Source organism: Alligator mississippiensis, chromosome 6, assembly GCF_030867095.1.
Source record: "Alligator mississippiensis isolate rAllMis1 chromosome 6, rAllMis1, whole genome shotgun sequence".
Classification (NCBI taxonomy): domain Eukaryota; kingdom Metazoa; phylum Chordata; order Crocodylia; family Alligatoridae; genus Alligator; species Alligator mississippiensis.
The window spans coordinates 26,640,851-26,666,398 of record NC_081829.1 but is presented as its reverse complement, the minus strand read 5'-3'; the positions used below and the strand labels follow the sequence as shown (position 1 = coordinate 26,666,398).

At 44.0% G+C, this 25,548-nt stretch overlaps 1 protein-coding gene across 1 annotated transcript in view; it reads right to left on the bottom strand.

Moving 5' to 3' along the window:
• Positions 1-25,548, bottom strand: part of VCL (vinculin) — a 117,652-nt gene that overhangs the window by 45,238 nt on the left and 46,866 nt on the right. The window contains exons 3-6 of the mRNA XM_006273793.4: positions 8,401-8,551; positions 6,808-6,916; positions 2,893-3,015; positions 206-366 (exon numbers count right to left, since the gene is read on the bottom strand). Of these exons, the coding sequence (XP_006273855.1) occupies positions 206-366; positions 2,893-3,015; positions 6,808-6,916; positions 8,401-8,551 (544 nt within the window). The remainder of the gene's footprint in view (positions 1-205; positions 367-2,892; positions 3,016-6,807; positions 6,917-8,400; positions 8,552-25,548) is intronic.

The following is a 25,548-nucleotide window of genomic DNA, read 5'->3' as shown; positions in this document are numbered from 1 at the left end:
AATAAAAGAAATATTATCTCAAAGACAAATTAGCTCCAATGATAATCTTTATGATAATCTTTTATCTTGATTCTCTTATGGTATGGTATCTCACAGTGTAGCAAGATAAAATCTATAGACTGTATAATCAAATAATCTGAAAAGCATCATTTTATAGTTGCTATGGTAGGTCAAGCAGAATTTCCAAAAGGAGTAGTGAACATACCTTGCTAGCCCAGGCATCCTCATCCCAGGAAGTGAGTTGCAACACACGGATGATTTCATTTATCTCAGCACTCATCTTCTCTACTGTGAAGTTACGGTTTTTCAAGGCCTCTTCTATCCCTTGACTTTTACAATTTTTAGTAGTTACAAAAATCTTCATAGCTGTGAACATTGTACAACTGATTAGTAAACCACCAAATGATCCAGTTCTTAAACAAGACACTCTCCCACTGTTTCATTCATGAACAGTACGTAATGGGATTGAATAAAACCATGGAGTCCGAGGCCTTTAAGATGCGTTCATTGGTATAATTAGGTCAGTCAAGTGCAGTATTTCAGAAATATATACTTTAGCTCACCAGTTCTAAACCTTTTTAGACTGAAGGTACCCCTCAGAAAATCCAGCTCTGTGTTTCCACTCATTTTTTGATTAAAGACAAATAATGGAGCAATTCATGTTGCAAAGAACTCAGAAAGGCCACAACGGGTGAGAAGGAATGGGTGCCTGTAGATATGTGGGGCTCCTGCTCCGACGCACTGTAATTACAGCGTATTCAAGCAATTGAGCATGCTAATTGCCATGTTCCAGCAGCCTTGGTGTCTCATGTATTCAGCATCCCCATGCTTCAAAACAGCAGAGAGAGCCCTTTAACTACAGCTTGTTGAACAAACTTTAGTTAAAAGCATCCCCGCTGCCATTTTGAAGAGCAGGATGCTGAATACACAAGATGCTGGAAGCACTTTAAATTAGAGTGGTTCCCAAGAGTCGCTCTAATTAAAGCACTGCCCCATCCCTGGAGCACGTGTAAAGACTCCCACAATTTTTGACACTCTGGATTCCTCTTTGAAAACTCTGGGTTTATCCTGTGAATCATGTGTAAGTGTTTGCATACCTAACAGTATTCATATTGTTCAGCACTCCAGAGCACTCCTAAAAGGACCTTGTAACTCTTCAGGGGGCTGAGGGTTTAGAACCACTGCTCTAGTTTCTAGCTCATACTAAAGCATACGCTGTCCTAACTTCACTGTTCTTGCTTCCCAGCTAAGTAGATTACACTGCCACATACCACTACCACCACCTCTTAGTTTTCCCATGCAGATGCTTCTGTTTCTCTCCTTTTCCTTTTTTGCACTGATGCATCAAATAGTCAGCATCAATACAAAATATACCATAAACCTATAATTTTCAGATTCTTGTGCGTTCCTACACCCATCTTTTCAGTTAAAATTCATGCCAGAGCAATAGCAACAGGAAAACCCCATGCACATTACTAAGATAATCACAGGAATGCACTAGACCAATACAGACACAGGCACTCTTGTCACAAAACGTTTCACCTTGCCTGAACATTTAAAATCAAAGCCACATTAGACAATCAACATTTATAGCCCTATTTCTTCATCTCAGGCTACCTTTAAATTTTCTGGAGTCATCTTTACAGACTAGAACAGAAGCACAATGCTATAGGGGTCATTAGTAGTACCTCAATTTCTGCAGATGCAAAGGCAGTCTGATTCCAAAACCTGTCCAGTGCTTTGATTTAACTCAAGTTAACATCAAGAGGAAGGTAGGGTTTGAAAGGACATTACAAAGGCAAAGCCTGCTATAGTCTACTTGTACAACTTTGTCAAAACCCCTTCAAACCAAAATTCTATTATTCAGACAGCTACTCCACTGTGGATCTCCAAGCAGACAATTTGTTTAGATATACTTTATGGTTTGTGTCATACACAAAGCATGTACTAGGGACTAGAAAGAAAGATAGAGTAATTTTGTACTACATTCTTAAAACAAAAAACAGTGCTTAAACCTGCCACCCCAACTATAACACATGAAAAAAATGAAACCTGGCACTGGAGAGAAGGAAAACAAAATCTGTTCACAAGTGCAAACAACTAATAGGCCAAGGTATTCTCAACATTATGTACTGCTATATCTTCTGGGTAAGATAGTCAGTCTCCCTAGCTGTAGCTCAGACCAGCACTCCCTGTGGCAGAGGACAGGAGTTTTGACAGAGGGCCAAGCTACTTCAGCAATGGGACTGGAAGTTCTATACCCAAGAAACAGACAAGTGGAGGCCTCCTCCCTTTTAGGCTGTTCCCAGAATAAAATGCATCAGAAGCTTAAGTGTGGCAGGAATAGGTTCCATTTTCCCCCACCTTACAAGCGTGCATGTGTGTGTGTGTTGCGGGGGAGGGAACAAGAAGATCTGTGAGGGGTTTAATTTGCTTTGTTTTTAAAGTGTATACATGTCTCAGCCTTTGACAGCAGCATCTAGACTACACTGGTGTGAGGCCCATTATGAACAGATGCTAAAAAATGTTAGGTCAACCATACAAACATTTTTTCATATAAATGCATTAATGCAAACAGCTATTTTAAAATATTTATTAAATGTAATACTGCAGTAAATGACATGCATGGCATGTAAACACAACTCGTATAAATAGTATAGAGTTAATTTTTGCAAGTTATTTTAAGTTGCAAGTGCACAAAACTTAAAATGGGTAAGTTGGTGTAATAGCTTCTCTTCCCACCTCCAAGTTAGTGACAAACCAAACACCTAAATATTTCCAGTCAATCTAAAAGGGACGTAAAGGCTGCTATTTTAATGGACAAAACACAATGCCATTCAAATCTGCATTATACATATGCAAGTAATTGTATTAAATAGTCTGACCAAGTACCTGAAATAAGGACTGGCAATAGCTCCTTCACAGTGTTCATGGAATTCACCAACATGACTCTGTGCTCCTGATGAGTCAATTCCTGTTGTCTTTCATCAATCATTTTTGCCATTTTTGTCATTCCTAGATCAGAAGAGTTAATTCAAGTAATTAAGCTATGAATACTGTTTTTCCCTATAGTTATGAATATTCTGCAAGGAAGTCTAGCTTCTCACAGTTGAGCTTTCCAAACAAAAGCCAAAAAACTTAACAAGGCACAACAACTTTTAACCACATTTCAGTTGCTTCAGGGAAACTATACATAGTTTCTATCTGAAATTCAACCTAGAATATAGGCCTCAAGATTCTTAAGCCTTTTTGTTCTTCTTAAAAGACTAATGATACAAATGAGCTATACAGATATAGAATAAATGAATAGCTGACTTCAGGGAAGACAGTCAACTCATCATCTTATGACAAGATGATTTACTACTTTTTCCTCCTTTTACTTTAAGTCTCATTTAGATAATGGAGGATGGGATCAGCCAGTATCAGGGACGCATGGTTTGCTGCCTTCAGAAAATACTTGTCTGGAAGTTTTACTAGTATTATGGCATCCATTATGACAGAACAAATAAATACACAGCAAGTAGAATTACCCTCATTCTAAAACATTGTATACTATAATAGTATATTTACTCCAGAATAACATGATATTTATTTATTTATTTATTTATTTATTTAATTTGAGGAGGAATATATGGTTCCCCCAGTAGTTCCCGATCACTTGAAAATGTGATGACTGATATATATTCTACTGTGGTCCCCACATAAATCTTAACTGTTGAAAGTATATTTACTTCACAATAACATGTTTAAGGATTTAAAAAACATGCCATGGAAAGCTGACATGGTTTTGAAGGTTTATACAAACTAATCCTACACGTTCTAAAGAGCACATAGGTGAGACCAAGACATCTAATCTCAGGGTTGCCAATAGCAGAAAACTAAACTAACAGTAAATATATGCAGGTTGAATTTAGAGGTAAAATGTGAGACTAGTGGGATAACACACACCCAAACACAAACCTACACACACTTCCTGGTTTCAAAAATAAAATACTGATCAAATATTTACTACCCAACTATAAACTATATAAGAAAGGACAGCTTGTGTCACAGAAGTATAATACTGCTACTCTACAGAACATAATGATCACAAATTTCAAGTGTTTCATAATCATGAGTCAAGCAAGTATCTTTCAAAATAGAAAAAAAATGCAAGTGGGAACTTTAAGATAAAAAGTAGTCCACAGGTACAGCAAAAGAAACAACCTATTGACTCTACAGGTTTACAAGGGAACAAGGTGGACATTGGGAAAATATCTACCTCAGATTCAGGCAGCAAAGATCCAGACACTATCAGAGAACAAGATGTCCAAGAGAGAGACAAAACAAAGCAATTAAAATCACAAACTAACCAGAGAGCTGATTTTATCCAAAAGATAAGAACTCAGCAGAAGACCTTCTACCAAAAACATGCAATGTTTAATAAATCATGGATGACTGCTAGAAAACAAGGGCTGAACTTAATTATACAAAAAAGATTTAAAAGATATTTCTGCATGATCTGGCAATTACAGGTCAGTAAGGTTTACTTATGTATCAGGAAAACTGGAAGGGAAAAAGAACTCTAAAATACCTAGATGGACATGATGAGAACACATTTGGTAGTGGGGGGTTTTCAAGCAACAACAAAAAAAGAAATCAAGCCCCAGAGAGATGGCATGTTTATCACATTACACCAGTTTAACAGTCTTATCACCAGTGCAAAGAAATAGCGAACAGATAGCAATGAGAAACTTCTAAACTAGGATAACTTCATCCAATCTGGTGCTGAATTATCCCTGAAAGAACAGGGTAAAAGTCTAATGGTACAAAGTTATGTCAATATTACCTGTCTTCATCCTACTTCCCTCCAATGATTTATAAAATTTCAGCATATTTGTAAAGGACAACACAAGATTCCTGGTAGACCTACGAACAGTTTATGATAACTCTCTCACAGCATGCAATAAGGCAGATAATCATGAGACAAGGAAAAAAAAGTATTGTCATGGATTAGAAATGTCCATGTATTAATGTGTGATGGATGACAAAATGAAAAATTGAGATAATTATGCTAGCCCAGACTAGGAAAGATTGAAGTTCCTCAGTCAAAACTTACAATAGAATAGTAGATAAAATTCAGTGTTGAAAAATATGAGGCTTATAAACACTGACATATATCATTTGAATTATTCACACACACTGTTAGATTCTAAATTAATTGCTGCCATTCAAGAAAATAGGCATGTGCTTGTTGTGCACAGCTCAATGAAAAAGTCTGCTCAATAAGTCATGGCAATCAAAATACAAAGGAGGTAAGTGTCATAATGTCATCATATAAATCATTGATGTGTCATTACCTGAAATGCCATGTTCGGTTCTGCTAACCCAGCTCAAAAACAGTCTAGCAGAGGCAAAAGAAGTCCAGAGCAAATCAGTGAAAATGATCAGAGGCATGGAAGACACAGAAAAGACTAGGACTGCTGGTTTAGTGATAATAACAAACACCAGAGAAGTATATAAAACAAAATAAATCAACCAACCACATGAAGAAGATAGACTGGCCAGATTGGCCACATATTTATTTATTTTAATTTACTGAAGTAAACCAAGGGGATGCCAGTTAAAATGAAGGCAAATGATTTCTCAGGGGTTCTGTTTTGGGGGGTTTTAAGCCATGATGCATGACCTACCATGGAGTTTACCACTGCAAGGTATCACTGCAGATAAAAGTTTATTGCAGTCCCAAAGATTAGCCAGGAATACACATAACAGAAGAATTTATTGTTACATTGAAAAGGTTTCTGATATAAAGACACCTTGTACAAGCCAGCTGTTCTGATTTAATGAACCTTTTCAAAATAGCTGGTAGTGGCCATTTGGGAGGTAAAGAAATAAAACCACTTGGTGGACCTCTGATTCAATTTACATCTTCTATTCAAATGCAAATTTATATTTGTATCTCAATTGCATTTTTAGTGTTTTCCTGTTCATCTCCAAACACTTTACAAAAGGGGGCAGCATTGTTATTCCCAATTTATCAATAGGGGAAAAGACAGAGAGAAAGGGAGTCAATTTTATCAAATGATCCCGTAGGTCAATGGCAAAGCCAGGAATATAATCTTTTTTTCTCTTACCAGGTAGAGACAAACTGGGGCAGACATACTGCCTCTTTAATAGAAAGGCCTCATTAATGAGGTGAAAGATCATAAAACAGCATTAGGCCAACTAGCCTGTAATAAAGAAACAGTGAATAAGTAGAGAAGAGAGAACCCTATCTGGCCTTCTGTTTTATAGCAGTGAAGCACTATTTTCTGGACCTCTTACTAATATCAAGATGTCAAACTTGTATTGTCATTTAAACTGTAACAGTCCAAGGAATGTTTTTAGGATGCAACTATCTCACTCTGTACAGAAGCTCATGACCCAAAACCTGGATTCAGCTGTTGGTGTTTGAAAGTATATAGCTTCCTATACTGTATTTTGTGTTATATTTTGTTGTACATCAAGAAGTCTACCTTCCAGCACATTGCTCCCTAAATGTAAAAGAAAAATGGCTTACCTTGGCTCCTATGCATACTGTGATACAATCTGACCCAATACTGGGTCAAATCACCGATATAGCATTTTCTAATGTGATTTACACTGCATTCTCAAGAGAATACTTGTGAGGCAGAAAGCAGTGAAAACATGACCTTTTATATAAACTGTTCCAGCAGACTTTCAAAAGGAACAGCTTTAACACTACTCAAATACACATGACTAAAAAACTTGGGACAACAAAGATATGCATAAGAGTATATTTAGAAGATACTGGAGAAATCTAACCTGGCCCCAGATTCTTTGTGTATGTCACTAAATCCTCCATAGTCTCCACCACCTCTGCCACAGTTAGATATTCCAAAATTCCCTTGCAGACACGGATGATTTTACGGACCTAAAAAGAAGCATTTAATTATTTAATAGGTCAAGCTAGAAATGCAAGGTTTATTACTGAAAAACAGAACAAGTACAGCATTTGGTAGCAGGGTTAACAAAGATCTATGTGAGGTTTGGAATCTTGAATTAATTGCTCAGAATTTTTCAGCGACAAAACCCACATACAATCTTCTGTACTCCCAAAACAAACCAACATTTCTGTAATTTGAAATTACACATTCTGTTTCCAATAATCTCACACCTACCTCAAGATCTGAAGGACATCAGGGAAATATGTAAATTGTAAGAAAGTATATTCGACTCTTAGGGCACTAGGGAACATGCTGCACTTCTGTCTTGAAGAAAGACTGTGTTCTAGTTTGTTATTGATGTTTAACGGATAAAAAGAAATTACTACGCAAAACTTCCAGAATGACAGATTCCAAAGTTTTCCTAGGAAATGTTATCCATTAAACAGTTGTGCACATGCAGAATACATTATCCAACATTCCACTTAAAAAGGATGGATCCAACTCTAAAATCTTCCCGAAAAAATATGCATAAGGGGCATTTTATTCTCCTTTTGCCTCAAAGCACAAGTTTTCTTAACTATGCTTTGAATTAGAAGTCCATGTTAGCCTTTTTACCAATCTGTTTTTAAAACACCTATCGTTTTTACATCATATTTCTGAGTGGTTTTCAACCTTTTTATACTTGAAACACCCCTCAATCAATTCAAGGCACCCTTTGGAAAATGCCAGCTCTTAATTTTCACTGTTGTTTTGGCTACACACAAATAATAGAGTGAATCCTTTGTTGAAATGAACTCAGATCACAACAGATCATAAGGTTTTAACACCATGAATTCCTACATGAAAAATGGGTTAATCTTGCGAATCAGGTCTGCATACCTAACCATGCTAAAATCATGCAGGACCCCTTATCACCTTTGAAAGGATCTCATGGCACCCTGGTTGAGAATCACTGGGCTAGGAAATAGAGAGCACATGGCAACACCCAACCTTTTCTGGACGATTTAACTTAGAGCACTGAATTTAAATGAAAAGCTGCCATTGCTGCTGAAAATCTGAACTAATACTCTTTGCAACAGTCGTCAAGCAGTAGCTTTTAATAATGATCTCCAACATTTTGTTCAATAGATATTAGAATATATTTTTATACTTGTGAGAATAAAACATTCCAGAGTAATAAAAAATATTCCTCTTTTGTTTACCTTGTGCATATTGGAACTGAGCATTTGTAGAAGCATGTAGCTTTAGAGAGGAATGAATTATTTTCCTGAACACTGGAACTATGATTAAGAAAACAAATACCTCACCACGATCATGTCACAGATCACTTTTGAAGTACTCATTAGAACATTTTCCATCCATCCAAACTGGGTCCCTGTTAGATTTATACATGGAATCCTGGGAACTACTACAAATTAAGTGGATATTAGAGATACTCAGAACTGGGTGTTGCCAGTGTTACAGGGCCTACCTCAGCCTCATCAAAAGTCAGAAGCAAGTCTGATGTTCCAGAAAGTATGCCTCTTGATCCATCAATGAGATAATCACGAGCAGGTACTGAATAAGGATCTGCTTGTAGCATCTGGGCTGCTTGGACAAGTTTAGTGCAGGCATTCTCCACCCTATTTATAACAGTAAAAGACAATAGTTAATGCTTGTTCTAAATACTTTGCAGGAAGGGGGCAGATCTCAAAAGTTCAGGAAACGTGGCTCTAGAATCTCAATCATTTGTACTTTCATATGCAAAACACCTCAGACCAACCATAGCTAGTTCTACATATTTTGAACTGATTTACGGTTTAATTGTGCCCATGTAAACATTTTTTCTCAGTGATAAAATCAACTTCTTTGGAGCTTAATCTATCCAGATAACTTCTATATCAGGAAGTTCCTGATGCTTCATCAAGATCATCTCCTGGAATGCCACACACACTTCCTGTATACAGGTTTCACTTGCTTTATGCGGGTTCTGTATGTGCGAATTCATGCTTATGCAATGACCCTTTTTATACCAAAAATTTGTTGTATGCGAGGTAAATTCACTCCTATGCGATCGGTGTGGTGGAAGCCTGCAGTCAGCTGCTTTGTGCGATGCATTGTGGGAGTGATGCACACCAAAATATAGTCTCCTGTGTGGATCTGTGCTCCTTGCTCATTGTCTGCGACATGTATTTCTGTAGTTGCCATCCCCATTATGATAGTGCCCTGTGCTGGTGTGTACTGTGCTGTTGGTGAGTACCAAACTTGTCTTGCAAAATTGGTAGAAATGGGTCTGGGAGTTAGTACAGTCGAGGTCTTGGAACGTATCCCTATTTGTTACACTGTAAAGTAGGTTCCCTTTACGTAACTTCAAATTATACATCATCTTCCAGGAATGCATGTACAGCATAAAGCAAGGGAAACCTGTACTCTTATGTTCCTAGGAGGACTTAGTCTTTGTTACACAGTCAGCCATGACTGGAAAAATCTTTTTCCTACAGTCTGCCTTCCAAAAATAAGGCGTGCATGTTATTTGGGGGCAAACTGTATGCAACAAAATACAGTAATAATAACCAAGCTTCTTCCGACTTAATTCACTAATGAAGATTTCATAGATTCATAGATGCTAGGGTCGGAAGGGACCTCAATAGATCATCAAGTCCAACCCCCTGCATACGCAGGAAAGAGTGGTGGGTTCAGATGACCCCAGCTAGATACTCATCTAACTTCCTCTTGAAGACCCCCAGGGTAGGGGAGAGCACCACCTCCCTGGGGAGCCCGTTCCAGACCTTGGCCACTCGAACTGTGAAGAAGTTCTTCCTAATGTCTAGTCTAAATCTGCTCTCTGCTAGCTTGTGGCCATTATTTCTTGTAACCCCTGGGGGCACCTTGGTGAATAAAACCTCACCAATTCCCTTCTGTGCCCCCGTGATGAACTTATAGGCAGCCACAAGGTCGCCTCTCAACCTTCTCTTGCGGAGGCTGAAGAGGTCCAGGTGCCCCAGTCTCTCCTCATAGGGCTTGGCCTGCAGGCCCTTAACCATACGAGTGGCCCTTCTCTGGACCCTCTCCAGGTTATCCACATATCTCTTGAAGTGCGGCGCCCAAAATTGAATGCAGTATTCCAACTGCAGTCTGACCAGCACCCGATAGAGGGAAAGTATCACCTCCTTAGTTCTGTTCATCATGCATCTGCTGATGCACAATAAAGTGCCATTAGCTTTTCTGATGGCTTCGTCACACTGACAACTCGTGTTCATCTTGGAGTCCACTAGGACTCCAAGATCCCTTTCTGCTTCCATGCCACCAAGCAGGTCATTTCCTAGACAGTAAGTATGCTGGACATTTTTCCTCCCTAGGTGCAGCACTTTGCATTTCTCCTTGTTGAATTGCATTCTGTTGTTTTCTGCCCATTTCTCCAACCTGTCCAGGTCTGCTTGTAGTTGTTCCCTGCCCTCCGGCGTGTCTACTTCTCCCCATATTTTTGTGTCAGCCGCAAACTTGGACAGAGTACACTTCACTCCCTCGTCCAAGTCATTGATGAAGAGTATCCTAGGACCAAGCCCTGCGGGACTCCGTTGCCCACACCCTTCCAGGTCGATACCGACCCATCCGCTACAACTCTCTGGGTGCGACCCTCTAGCCAATTTGCCACCCACCAGACTGTGTAGTCATCCAAGTTACAGCCTCTTAACTTGTTCACCAGTATGGTGTAGGATACCATATCGAAGGCCTTCCTGAAGTCTAAGAATATGACGTCAACCCCTCCTCCTGTGTCCAGGCGTTTTGTAAATTGGTCATAAAAAGAGACTAGACTAGTCAGGCATGATCTCCCTGCTACGAACCCATGCTGGTTTCCCCTCAGCATAATTTTTCCTGCTGGGCTCTTGCAAATGTGAGCCTTGATAATTTTTTCAGACTTTGCCAAGGATGAAGGTGAGACTGATTGGCCTATAGTTGCCCGGGTCCTCCTTCCTCCCCTTCTTGAAAATGGGGACCACATTGGCCCTTTTCCAGTCCTCCGGGACCTGGTCCGTGCACCACGAGTGTTCAAATATTCCCGCCAGTGGCTGTGCAATGACATCAGCCAGTGCCTTCAGTACCCTCGGATGGAGCTCATCCGGGCCTGCTGACTTAAAGGCATCCAGTTCCTCCAAGTGACTCTGCACCATCTCCGAGTCTACGCATGGAAGTCTGGCGCCTTGCTGCTGCCTCTCTACAACCCCAGTGAGAGACTTGTCTTGCCCCTCGCTTAGGAACACTGAGGCAAAGAACTCATTGAGGAGTTCAGCCTTGTCCCCCCTGTCTGTCACCAATTGCTTCTGCCCATTTAGTAGGGGTCCTATTCCACCCTGGGCCTTCCTTTTACTCCCTATATGTCTAAAAAACAATTTCTTGTTATCCTTAACTTGGGATGCCATCCTCAGCTCCATGGTAGCTTTGGCCCGTCTAACTGCCTCCCTACAAGCGCGAGCAGAGGAGGTATACTCCTCTTTGGTAATCTCTCCCTGTTTCCACTTTTTATATGCTCCCCTTATAGTCCATAGGCTACTCTGGATTTCCTGCTCTTCAGATTCCATTCATAGTTTCATAGTAGCTAGGGTCAGGAGGGACCTGAACAGATCATCTAGCCTGACCCCCTGCCACAGGCAGGAATGAATGCTGGGTTCACAAGACCCCAGACAAGTGATCGTCCAACCTCCTCTTCAATTTGCCCAAGGTAGGGGCGAGGACCACTTCCCTGGGAAGTTGGTTCCAGATTTTGGCCACCCTAACTGTAAAATATTGCCTTCTGATCTCTAACCTGAACCTATTCTCCATCAGCTTATTACCATTGTTCCTTGTCACCCCAGGTGGTGCTGGGGAGAAAAGGGCTCTGCCTATTTGTTGTTGATCTCTCCCCTGATGAGCTTGTAGGCAGCCACCAGGTCCCCCCTCAGCCTCCTCTTGCTGAGGCTGAGCAGGTTCAGGTCCTTCAGTCTCTCCTCGTACGGCCTGTCCTGCTGCCCTCTCACCAAGCGGGTGGCCCTCCTCTGAACCCTCTCCAGGCTGGCCACATCCCTTTTGAAGTGCGGCGCCCAGTACTGGACACAGTACTCCAACTGCAGCCTGACCAAAGTCACATAGAGGGGGAGTATCACCTCTCTGGACCGGCTTGAGATGCATCTTCGGATGCATGACAAGGTATGGCTGGCCTTGCTAGCTGCGGTCTAGCATTGGTGACTCATGTTCATCCTGGAGTCAATAATGACTCCAAGATCCCTTTCCGCCTCTGTGCTTTCAAGAAGAGAACTCCCTAGCCTGTATGTATGCTGTGGATTCCTTCTCCCAAGGTGCAGCACCCTGCATTTATCTATGCTGAACCCCATCCTATTCTCATCTGCGCACTTTTGTAGTCTGTCTAAATCTATTTGCAGCCTCTCTCTCACCTCAAGTGTGTCCACCTCGCCCCACATCTTAGGGTCATCAGCAAACTTGGACAGTTTGCTGATGACTACCTACTATTCTTACTACCCTATGCAAACATGAACTAAATAGCTCTAATATTTGATTACAAATAGGGACGTTCAGATATAAATGCTATCAACTGCTGATGCAACTAAAAAAAAAAAGAGAGAGAGAGAATGAGTGTAGAATCTGAGTTATAGGACTGCGTGCAGACATTAAAATTAAAACAAACAAACAAACAAAAATGAGCTTTACCAGAAGCAGCAGTGCATTACTCCGACCTGGCTCTTCAGCATCTGTATAGATTGGGCACTTCAGTGGGGTTTTTTGGTGCTTTTATCTAATAGCTGATTCAATCAGCTATTAGATAATAGCACCAAAAAAGCCCCACTTAAGAACCTGATCTATACAGATGTTGGGTGAACTGGGTCCAGCTAACACACTGCCTCTTCTGGACATGTGCTGGGCTCGGCACGGAAGCACACCAAGTTTTAAGTAAAGCTCTGTTTCTTTGTTTGGTTTTGGGGTTTGTTTGGTTTTTTTTTAACATCTGCAAGTAGCCATAATGCTTACCTCAAGTAAGAACTTTTTGCCCAGAGAAGCTTTCCATCTATTGATTCCTCTGTGAAATCCTATGAAATATGAACTTTCATTTCTACCCAGGAGAATTTTTACAGACTTTTCTCCGATGCCTGATGAAGGGTGTTTGTACCCAAGAGCTTGCAATTAAAGATTTTTTTTTGCAAAAATCTTGTTGGTCTAATAAAAGGTATCACCTCTACCATGAGCCCCGAATGCTTTTAACTCAAGTGAATGAGTTTTAAAATGAATCTATTCTATCCAGCTAATAAAAGCTCTAATAAAAATATGGAGTTGCAGCACTAAAAAGAGAATTGAGTTAAGGTGTTAATTTTACTTCTTCCATCAACTTTTCTATATACCATATGATTTCATAAAGGCAAGACAAAAGGCAGAAAGAAAGTCTATTTCATAAACAGTTCTAAAGCTTTAAACACCCTGGGTCAAATTAACAAACTGTTCCACTGGATATCTGGATGGTAACATAGTACACAGGCAAGCAAACATTTTTTTTTCTAAATTTAACTCAGTTTGATCAAATACTATTCATATAATCTTCTGTATGCTCACTTTTCCATGAATTTCCCTTCATTCTCACTTCTCCTTAGGGGAACATTACAGGTAGACAGCATAGTACACACAGATTCTGCTTACATAGAACTAATACTATTCTACAGCAAAGTAATAACATGCACTCAAATGCATGTGCAGACTATGACTAGGGCTAGCTGGGGCACAAGGGTGCTATAGTGCAGGGGGCTCTACCCTGCCACCATGGCCCAGCCACTTCCCTTACTCCCCTCTTTTAAAAATATTTTCTTACAACTAACGTGTTTTTTTCAACATGTATTAAATGTTAGAGGTGCACCAATACATCAGTCTGATATTGGATCAACATTGATATAAAGAAAACTGATCATATCAGAAATCAGCCTGATGTGGCTGATAATTTGGCCAATAAATGCCCGTGCGTGCACAGTCACAGCACAGCATGTAGGTAGCAAAGAGCACAGCTTGGAAAGCTACATGCAGGTGGTAAATCTGGTGTGGTGGAAGGGGAGGGGGAAAGGAAGGTAAGTGGGGGCCCAGATCAAGGCCCCTGCAGTGACGGAGGAATGAAGCTGGGGCTGGGACAAGTGCTACTCAGCTGGGGCAGGATAGGCATGGGCCAGGGGAGGCGACTCACGCCACTGTGCACTACTCATGCAGAAGCTACTGGTTCAGCATTTGCCTGCTCATCCGGTGGCTCCTGCCACTGCTTCCAACACTAGTCCAGGGGGGGTGCATGGCAGGCGGGCTGGGCTGGGCTGGGCTGGGCTGGGCTGGGCTGGGCTGGGCTGGGCTGGGCCAGGAAGAGCCCTGTGCAGCCCTGGCCTCAGCCCACCCCACCCTGCCCCATGCAGATCTGTGGGCACATGCCCCCCATGCCATCCCAGATGAGCGGCAGGAGGAGCAGTGGGAACCGCTGGGTGAGCGGATGAGCACCAGGCCAGTGGAAGAGCAGCATGCAGTGGTGGGAGCCCCCACCGCGGATGAGCCACAGCTCTGTCCCATGCCCGCCCCACCTGGGCAGCGCTTGTCCCAGCTCCTGCCCCATCACAGGAGCCTCGATCTGCCCCCCAACGTCCCTTCCTTCCACCTCCCCTTCCCTTCCACCACACCAGACTTAACAACTGCACGCAGCTCTTCAGGGTGCCGCACTGGTATTGGAAAACAGATAGGTATCGGGTGATACATCTCCTTAAAACTTGAGTATTGGTATCAGCCCCAAAAATCTCTATTGGTGCACCCCTATTAAATGTCTTCTTTTTCCCCCCTTTTTTATAAAGCCACGGGACTTCAGATTTATGCATATGTTACCAAGTTGAAGAAATCTGAGAGGCAAAACTGGAAAATGTTTTAATAAATTAAGTTCTACAGAATTAAAACACTAAAGCTACTTTTATATGTTTTAAATGTTCTTTCTAACTCAGTGTAATTTTAAGTTAGAAATTCTAGTTACTTTTTGAATATTTATACCTTCGGGTTTTAATGCACTGCTTACAAATGAAAAAAACAGCCAAAGGAATAGAATGGAATATTTTCATTTTAATTGCATAAAAATGTGGACTTGGGTTGTTTTTGATCTTTGGGGGTTTTTTAACCAGAGAATTTGTAATATTTAAACACAGAAAGCCAAGATCTTTGGTAATGACTACAGCTTCCAACACAAGTGCCATTGGACAGAAAAGGATACTTCTAGAAATAAGACAGTCAGACATGTAAACTCAACTGCCCTGTAACATAAGACAGCAACTTCACATTTATAACAAACACTCCATAAGCAAAATTATTTATAAACTATATTTTGATACTTCTAATCTGTAAAATAGAAACAGAGCATGCACATGACTTGTCATGCAATTGGATCTTCATGTCAAAACATCTAAAACCAAAAGCAATTTTCTTAAATTAAAATACCACACAAAAGCTTTAGTTCTGCAAGTGTGAACCCCACTTGCCATCATGCTTTGTGTACTTCATTTCTGGTACAATTATTTTATATTGTATTTCATTACACTGAAAAAGGCATACTAGTTTTTCTACTGAAGTTAGCAACATAAGCATTCTTTCAAGTTTTACTGGAAACATGCCATAATTATAAAAAGGTTGAAGGACTCCAGGTAATTAAATATTTATTGACTGCTATTGTTTTTGTTTTTTTTAAACAAAACATTGCCAGAAGCATACACTTCAGGTGCAACTTATGCAAAATGCCACTTTTCCCCAAGGAACACAATACAGTAAAAGCTCTGTTAACCGGTATCCATGCGGAATAGCGGGTGCCGGTTAATCAAGTATGCTGGTTATCTGAGAGGTTTTTTTTTTATCAAGAAAGGAACTAAGCTTCCATTTTTACTGTGATATAATAACTTTTAATATAAGATTTTAACTATGATATAACAACTTTTAATATTTTAACTATTATATAAGGAATAATAAAGTAAATAGTATACTGTACTATTACTGCCCCTCAGTTGCTTCTGAAGGCACCCTGGGATCAGAGGTTGCCTCAGAACATGGCTCTGCTTCAGAGTGCGCCTCGTCTTGAGGATCATCAACATCAATATCTGATCCTTGACACAAACTGCAGAAGCTCTTTGAAGCGACCTGTGGCTGTCTGCCTGCCTGCAAGTCAGTTGCCTTTTTCAGGAAATTGCTGTGGACAACATGAAGTTGCATCATTTCCTGAGCAGAATAAGAAGACTGATGCTCAGCAAATTTCAAGAATGTTTCCAGACATTGTACAGCAGTAGCCCAAGCCATGTCAGTTTCTTCACTCTGGTCTTCTTCTGAGTCTTGTTCAGGTATAGTAGATCTGTCAGGATGCACAAACTTTTCTATGATTTCAGTATCAGTAAGGGTTTGTGCAACACCAAGGTCTTGATCAATGTTCACCCACTCTTCAAGTTCAGTATCTTTGAGTTTAGTGAGTGGGTTAGAGGGGTCAGCATTTTGAAGGACATCAAGAATCTCTTTTAATGATTGTTTTTTCTGTCTCACATTGAAACCTGCAAATTCTTCCTCATCAGAAGATCCCGCTGCAAACATCACTGCTTCCCACAATTTTCTCCAAGCCTTCCTTAAAGTTGTATTCTTCACAGCACACCAGGCACGTGCCACATTGAAAATTGCATCCTAAATGGTATACTGCAACTGAAATTCTTGGAGACTGCCTTCATAGTTGAGTAGCTTCCTCATAAAATCCCTTCTGTAGATGGATTTCAGGTTTTCGATAATTCCCCGATTTATAAGCTATATGAGCAAGTTGACATTTGCAGGCAGGAAGATGATAAAAGTATTTCCAGACACTAACTCTGCTTCAGGAGGGTGAGCTCAACAGTTACCTAAAATCAGAATAACTTTTGTATCTTCTGGCTTTCCAAGTACAAAGTTGCACAACAGCAACTGGCATTTCTTCCTAAACTGTAGCCAAAACTGGTATCAAGTTAGCGATTAATTTATAATTATATTCAACTATTTAAAACAAAATATCCCATACTGAACTGTCCCATACTGAACAACTGTTTAATCCAAGGATCATATGGCCTAACAGCCCACAAAATTAAGATCCTACTAGATGCTAGATTACCTTGTTTTTTCAAAAATACCCAATAAAAAGGCATCATGGAAATAAGATGTGCCTTTGGAATATTTCCAGCTTTTGTAGTTTTATTGGGAAACCAGTTATATTTGGGCCCAATTAAATTCTGAAGTCACATGTTTATTTATACACAGCTGTAATTTATATTCTGTAATGGGACTTGAAATAACTAAGAGATTAAAAAGGAATTTCCTCCCTACCATCGATTCCCTCCCTGGCACACATTCTCAAACATTTGCTCATTATAGGCAGAAGAGTCAAGCTAGATGAATCTTCTTAGTGTCTCTCCTACACCTTCAAACTGATATTATGCACAGAATTCCCATGGTCACCTTCAGAAGCAATCTTATCTTAACCTCCCATCCAAAACATGGCATCTCTAACAAGTCAGATCCCAACCAAAATGTGGTGTCTCTAAGAAAACTGACCCCTTTATCATTATAATAGGTAAGACTTGACTCCTATTGAGAGGGTGAAGTGGTACTTATTTAAATGACTAGTACCACTAACAGCTGTGAATCTTCAAAGTATATGCTCAAGGAAAAATACAGCATGATGAACCAAACAGGGTCACAGTCCAAAGTGGAACAGCTGCACATTTCCCATAGAAAGGTTCCACATTTCCAGAGTATTTATTCCTGACACTGAGATAGCATAGCACTGGTGAAAAATATAGTACTACTCCATTAATGAATTTAGAAGCAGAAAAAAGAGTACTGTATTTTAGATTTTAAAATTCTAACAGGTTGTTGCAATAAACTCAGAGGGCAGGGGGCATTCTTAATTCTGTAAAACATAACATTGCACCACATATCCTAAGGTTTTAAAACTCTACAGTTCTGATGTATCTTGGAGAGGTAATTTTACAGAAAAAAAGCATTTTAATTTATTAGGATTAATATTTATTTTAAATTTATTAAATATCTATTAATTACTTACTTTTATTTATTGCAGTCTCTATGTTGCAAATATTGGGCCAAATTCTAGACTACTGATTCTAGAAACAGAAGTTTTTAAGAAAAGCTATTTTAATATACGGTTATCTTTTTTAAATACTATTCTCTAGTGTAGTAGGTCTGCCAATATAAAGTCTATATAAACTCTAGGTTTGCCAATATAAAGTCAAGCTTATGAAAACATATTAAAATATTTTTTTTAATTTCTTAAAAGGATACATTTTCTCTGGCTTAAGAAAAGTAACCCTATTTAAAGTACCTGATATGTTTACATTTGCCTCATTCCAATGCATACAAGTTCCACAGCTTAATAAAATGGTGGTCTTAGGAACATCTGCATATTTACTAAACATTGGTTTCTTTAGATTTTGTAAAGAATGTGGAATACTTGACAGACACGATGTGGTAATCAGCTATTTAGATGTCTAATTACCATATTTATTTGAAGAGATGATAACCCTGATTATAAGACTGCCTCCCTCCCCCCACTCCCCCCAAAATTAGATTCTATATATGGAAAATTTACAAATTTGTTATCATTTTCCAAGTATAGAATCTAATTATCGGAGGCTTGCCTTAGATTTGTCCCTCTCCTGCTGATAAAGAAGAGAAAATAAATCTCAGTGAAAAGAGAAAATAAATCTCGGTGAGCCGTTTTGCTCTGTGCTTCCCCTCAGCTTTTTCCCCTGGTAGCACCCTCCTCCCCTTACTTAGCCATGTTCTCCCCAAGTGCATGGAAGTGAGGAACAAATTTGAAAACAACATCTTCATCAGTGATTTGGACAAGGACGTAACGAACACACTGGAGGGCAGGGAGCAGATTCAGGCAGATTTGGACAAGCTGAAAAAGTGGGCAGAATAAAACAGGATGCAGTTTAACAAGGATAAGTGCAGAGTACAACACCTAGGGAGAAAGAATCACCAACCCACATACAGATTGGGGGATGACTTTCTAAGCAGCAGAAAGGGATCTCAGAGTCATAGCTGACTCAAAGATGAACATGAGTCAACAATGTAACAAAATGATCAATAAAGTTAACAGCACTCAATCATTCATTAATTAATAGGTGCATCACGAACAGGTCTGAGGAGGTGATACTTCCCTTCTATGCGCCATTGGTAAGGCTGCAGCTGTGTTCAGTTTTGGGTGCTGCACTTCAAGGGGGATGTGGATAACCTTGCAAGGGTCCAGAGGAGGGCCACTTGTATTGTTAGGGGCTTCTAGGATAGGCCCTATGAGGAGAGGTTGAGAGACCTAGATACCTTCAGCCTTCGTAAGAGAAGGCTGAGAGAGGTTAGGTGGCCATCTACAAATTCTCTGAGGGGGGGGCAGCAAGGAATAGGAGATACTCTGTTTACCAAAGCACCCCTTAGAGTAACTGGAAACAACGGCCACAAACTGATGAAGAGCAGATTCAGATTAGACATTAGGAAGAACTTCTTTACGGTAAGGGTTACCAGAATCTAGAATGGGCTTCTAAGTGAGATGGTGCTCTCCCCTACCTTGGAGGCCTTTAAGAAAAGACTGGACAAACCTAGCTGGGGTCATCTGACCCAAGCACTCTTTCCTGCCCAGGGCAGGGGGTCGGACTCAATGATCTGCTGAGGTCCCTTCCGACCCTGAAAATCTATGAAATCTTGAAACTTTTAAATTAAACACGGCTATATCAAGTTGCATATACAGGTTTCCCTCACCAACTACGGAGGTTAGGTTCCCGGAAGTTCCCATGGTTGGCAAAACTTATGGGCTTATGGGAAAGGCTTATGGGAAAAATGGGGTTAAGGACTTGAATGGGGCCCTGACCGGGCTGGGTCATGGGACCATCTGAACCTGGCAGCAGTGGAAGCCACCTGCCCAGACCCCTAGATGAGCTAGTAAGTGGAGGGAGAGCGAGACTGAGGCCCCTGTAGGGAGGCAGCTGGGCAGGGACTACTGCCCAGCCAGGCAGTGCTTGGGGCCAGGGCTGCAGGGCCCCAGTGGGGAGCAGGATGGGGCTGTGGGTGGCTCATCTGGGGGAGGGGGAGGGCCACTGCCCTCAGTGCAGCCCCGCGCACAGGAAGCGCAGCGAGGGGCGAGCAGCAGCAGGCAAGGAGATCCCCGCTCGGCTTCCTTGCTTCCTGCTGCGCCAGGTTATGGGGGAGGGAAGCAGGGCTGCAGGGAACAGCACGCCTACTCTCTGTCCACCCCCTGTGCTGCTCCCACGCAGGGCCTGCCCCTGCCCCTACTCCAGCCTCATTCCTTCTCTCACCGCTGCTGCAGCCACTTGCACTGCCCAGTTTGGGGGGGAAGGGGCACATGCCCCCCAATCTGTGCACAGTGGAGGCACCTGCATTTATGGGCTGGGCTTTGCACTACAAGCCCCGCTGCAGCTGGTCCAGGTATGGCTCGATGCATGTGCCTCCTGCCTCTGGGCTGAGCCTTGTCCCCTGCCCACTAAGTGGCAGGATGCACATGGCATTGGGCCACTCCCAGGCCAGGTACAGCAGACTGCAGCACCCTCCCAGCTGCAGCACCCTCCCAGACTGAGACAGACTCTCAGGGGCTCTCAGACTGACCAATAGATCACGATCCACCAGTTGGTGACCACTGCCATAAACACATTTTTGAGCAGCACCCCAGCACCTACTTTTAGGTACTACAAACAATGCATGATCTTAGTCCAAAACCCAAAGGCTTGTGATTTACCATACAGTTAATCGGGCTGGGCCCCAACAGTCAACAGCATTTCAAGCCATGGTGATTCCCCACAGCTCAGAACTGCTCAGTGGGCATGTCTATATATGCATTTACTCCAGCATAATTTATGCTGGTGTAAACTACTCCAGACTAAAGGTTTTTGGGCAGGTGTCTACATATATGGGGATTAGGGAACAGATTTGCACCACGTTCCCTGCAGACCTGCAATGGGCTCCTACTGCCACCAGGGGAAGCTCCAGGCTTCCCCTGGGTCCTAGCCCAAGGGCTGGCAGGAATCACTGGCCCAGAAGACAGCTGTCTCCTGGCTCCAGGGGCTGCCTGCTGCTGGGGTGAGGATATAGGCAGATTAACGGACAGGCCAGCTGGGCCCGAGCCCAGAGGCCTCTACCAATTCGGGGTCCCGGGATCCTCATCAGCAGGGAAGCAAAAGCTGGGGTTTTAAACTTGGTGCTGTTTTTGTGTCCCAGCTGTGTGTCTGTCTCTCTCTCTGTCTGTGCACATGTCTGCGTGTGCACGCATCTGCATGAACATCTTCTTCTGTGTGCACGCATGTGTTCATGGCAGGGAGAGTATGTTTGTGTCTGTGCCCATGTGCACAGAGTGAGTGAGAGTAAAACGCACGCGTGCGTGCGTGCATGCGTGTGCGCATGCCCACAAATGCAGGAGGGAGCCCAGCCCAGCCCACAAATGCAGGAGGGAGGGAGCCTCCAATTTTGTGTTTACCCAGGACCCCAGTACACCTTAATCTGCCTCTGGGAAAAAAATGTTCCCCTGCCTTGGCAGCAGGGAGCTTCTGGCCCTGGCTCCCTGATCAGAGGCACGAGGCTTGGAAAAAGCTGCAGGGGAGGGGCAGATCCCAGGCCCCTGCCCCAATCCACCAGTGGGGCATCTAGCAGCTAACTCGCTGATAGTTGCCCCACCATTGGATCAGGTCAGGGGGCTGGGACCTACCCCATCCCTGAACGAGGGAGTGAAATGTACTCTGTCCAAGTTTGCAGATGACACAAAGCTATGGGGAGAAGTGGACACACCGAAGGGCAGGGAACAGCTGCAAGCAGACCTGGATAGGTTGGACAAGTGGGCAGAAAACAACAGAATGCAGTTCAACAAGGAGAAATGCAAAGTGCTGCACCTAGGGAGGAAAAATGTCCAGCACACCTACAGCCTAGGGAATGACCTGCTTGGTGGCACGGAAGTGGAAAGGGATCTTGGAGTCCTAGTGGACTCCAAGATGAACATGAGTCGGCAGTGTGACGAAGCCATCAGAAAAGCCAATGGCGCTTTATCGTGCATCAGCAGATGCATGACGAATAGATCCAAAGAGGTGATACTTCCCCTCTATCGGGCGCTGGTCAGACCACAGTTGGAGTACTGTGTGCAATTCTGGGCACCACGCTTCAAGAGGGATGCGGATAACCTGGAGAGAGTCCAGAGAAGGGCCACTCGCATGGTTAAGGGCTTGCAGACCAAGCCCTACGAGGAGAGACTAGAGAACCTGGACCTTTTCAGCCTCCGCAAGAGAAGGTTGAGAGGCGACCTTGTGGCTGCCTATAAGTTCATCACGGGGGCACAGAAGGGAATTGGTGAGGTTTTATTCACCAAGGCGCCCCCGGGGGTTACAAGAAATAATGGCCACAGGCTAGCAGAGAGCAGATTTAGATTGGACATTAGGAAGAACTTCTTCACAGTTCGAGTGGCCAAGGTCTGGAACGGGCTCCCAAGGGAGGTGGTGTTCTCCCCTACCCTGGGGGTCTTCAAGAGGAGGTTAGATAAGCATCTAGCTGGGGTCATCTAGACCCAGCACTCTTTCCTGCCTATGCAGGGGGTTGGACTCGATGATCTATTGAGGTCCCTTCCGACCCTAACATCTATGAACCTATGAAGCTCTTTCCAAACCCCATGCCTCGATCACCTGATCGGGGCACGGGGCTGGGACCTGCCCTTGACTGGGACAGTTCCTGGCCAAGCCTGGGCTACATGGGGAAGTGTTCATGTGCAGCTCGCAACTGACTGGAGACAGTCCCCAGTCACCTCCAGGCTGCACATGCTTCCCTAAGCAGCCTGGGGCTGGCTAGGAACTGTCCCAATCAGAGGCAGATCCCAACCAGCTCCAGGCTACGCAGGGAACTGTCCCTATGCAGGTTGCTCCTGGCACCTGCTCCGCAACTGCAACTATAATCACGGAGTGGGGGCTGGGGAGCTTGTTCCCAGGCCCCACTCCGTGATCACTAAGCAGGGTCTGTGAACAAGCTTCCATCCTGTTCCCAGACCCAGCTCCACAATTGCAGAGCCAGGTCTGGGAACAAGCTCACAGTCCCCGCTTTGTGATCATGACTGGGGAGCCAGGCTTGGAAGCTCCCTACTGCTGGGGTAAGGGGACATTATCCCCACCCAGATATGCAGGGTGGGAGCTGGGGAGCTTGTTCTCTGCCCAGCTCCGTCAGCACAGTGGGGATCAGGGGGCATGTGGGAGAAAACAAGGTCCCCAGCCTGTTCTCCCTCACACCCATGCCCCCTGCTCTGCACTCCCAGAGCTGGGCAGGGAACAGGCTCCCCTACCCACCCCCAGCATGATCATGGGCTTGGGCAGGGAAACCTCTCTCTCTCAGGCTCTGCTCCCTAACCACCATGGTGGAGTGGGGGCTGGGAGATAAGGTTCTTCCATCCCCTACTCCCTGACTGTAATCTGGGAGCATGGGGCTGAGAGCTCTTGGCTACCAGGGCAGGGGGAAAATATAGTCCCAACCCACCTGGGCTCCTGTGGCAAAGCCAGCCCTGGCAGCAGGCAACTCTCGGGGGCAGGGAGCAATCTCTTGTTCCCTGGTGGACAGCTGACCAGGAGCACATTAGCTCCTGTTTAGGCGTCTACATGAGCACTATGGCAAAACTACTAATCCCGAGTAAATTTGCTACTTGCATTTGAAGGTAGCAAATTTACTTGGAATTAGGGAGGTTTACTGCAAAATAAGCATGTGCACATGTAGGCATGCCCGGTATGAGCGTGTACTCCAGTAAGCAGACAAAGGATCCATGTAATAATTAGCCCCTTCCCCACAACTCCCCCTACTCATGACTGAAACCAGATGGTCTTATTATGAATCCTGGGATGCTCCACACACTTAAATGTAGATTAAGGCAGGGCAACCTGGTCCGGCTCCACTTCATGGAGGGTAGGAATCATACACACCAGGCTGAGCGAGGCAGTGAAATAGGGATTTTGAATGAACTGTTTGGGGCCCCATTTGGTCATGTTTGCCAGGCATTTTAAAGCTGGTGAAGAAACAGGATATATTGGAAATGGGAAAGAAAGGTGCAGCTCAGCTGTGGGAACGAAGCCAAAACTTATTCAGGCTAGTGGCTCACCATGACTTGGAGGAAGCAGCATAGAGGGGGATTGTGCTGCCATGCATCTTATTCAGATGGGTTGTACTAAGCCTGGGGTAGGTAACCTCTTAGCAGAGATGCCAGAGTAGCATGCAAAGGAAGGCATTTTGCTTGGCACATGCACCACAGGGCAAACAGCAGGGATGGGGCCAGGGCTGTTCTGGCACAACAAGGACCAGCAGTGGGAAGGAGAGGAGTCAGGCACACGTGTCCCGCACACACATGTGCCCCCTTTACCAACTGACTGACCGGAGGCAGCGGCAGCAGCAGAGGAATTAGCAGCGGGGGCAGCAGCAGCTGATCCCCTGAAGGTAAGTGGGGCGGAGGGACCCAGCGCAGCTGAGCCGGATCCGGAGGGGAAGCCCCCCGGGTCCCATATAGCTGAGCCGGTAGGGAGCTGCGCTCCTGAGCTGCGCAACGCGAACAGGCGCGCTCTGTGAGAGCGTGCCGGCGTTTGCGCCGGCGGGCGGGCAGGAAGGGACAGGAGAGAGACTCCTGTAGGAGTAGGGAGTAGACACCACACAGGTCTACAAACAGCAGCTCGGAATGGTGTCTACGAGGAGTGCTGCTAGGGCCTCTGCCCAGGGGGACAAGGCTAACCGGGGCTGGTCTGAGGCCTCCACCCAGACCGAGCCCATGGGGGAGCTGATGTCCCCCTACCTCCTGGCCTGTGGGGGATCCCCAGCAGGGCCGGGGGGGGCAGAAATTGGGGGCCCCCACACCTGTCCGGCAGGAGCCCGTCTTAGGGCTCCAGAGGCACAGGTGAGGGAGCTCCGGGAGGAGGTTAGCAGGCTGAGGGGGATCAGGGAGGCGGAGGATGAAATTGAGAGTTATTTCCTTTCCCTGCAGGACCAGGCACCGAAGGAAGAAGCAGCCCGGGGAGTGCCCTCCACAGCAGAGTGGCAGACGGTCACAGCCAGGACCGGAGCAGCTCGCAGCGAACCGGTACCAGCTTCTCCAGTCCGACTGGTGAACAGGTACGAGGCCCTGGCGACCCTGCAGGAGATGGAAGGGGAGGAGGAAACCCTTGGGCAAGAAGAAACACCACATTCTTCACACTCCGAACAGGTCAAGAGATCCACGAGGACCCAGAGGAGGCGGCAACGAGTGCTCGTCATAGGTGACTCCATCCTGAGAGGTACGGAAGGACCCATCTGTCGCCAGGACCCCTCAGCACAAGAGGTATACTGCCTCCCTGGAGCAAAGATTCGGGATGTGATGGAGGTAATCCAGGCCAGGATCAAACCCACCGATTACTACCCCATGGTCCTAGTCCACGTGGGTACTAATGATGCGGCCAGGAGAACCCCCGATCACCTGATGGCGGACTACAGTGCTCTGGGCGGCGTGCTGAAGGAGTTCGGTGCACAGGTGGTATTCTCTTCCATCCTACCAGTGAACAGACGCGGAAGACGGCATGAGAACCGCATC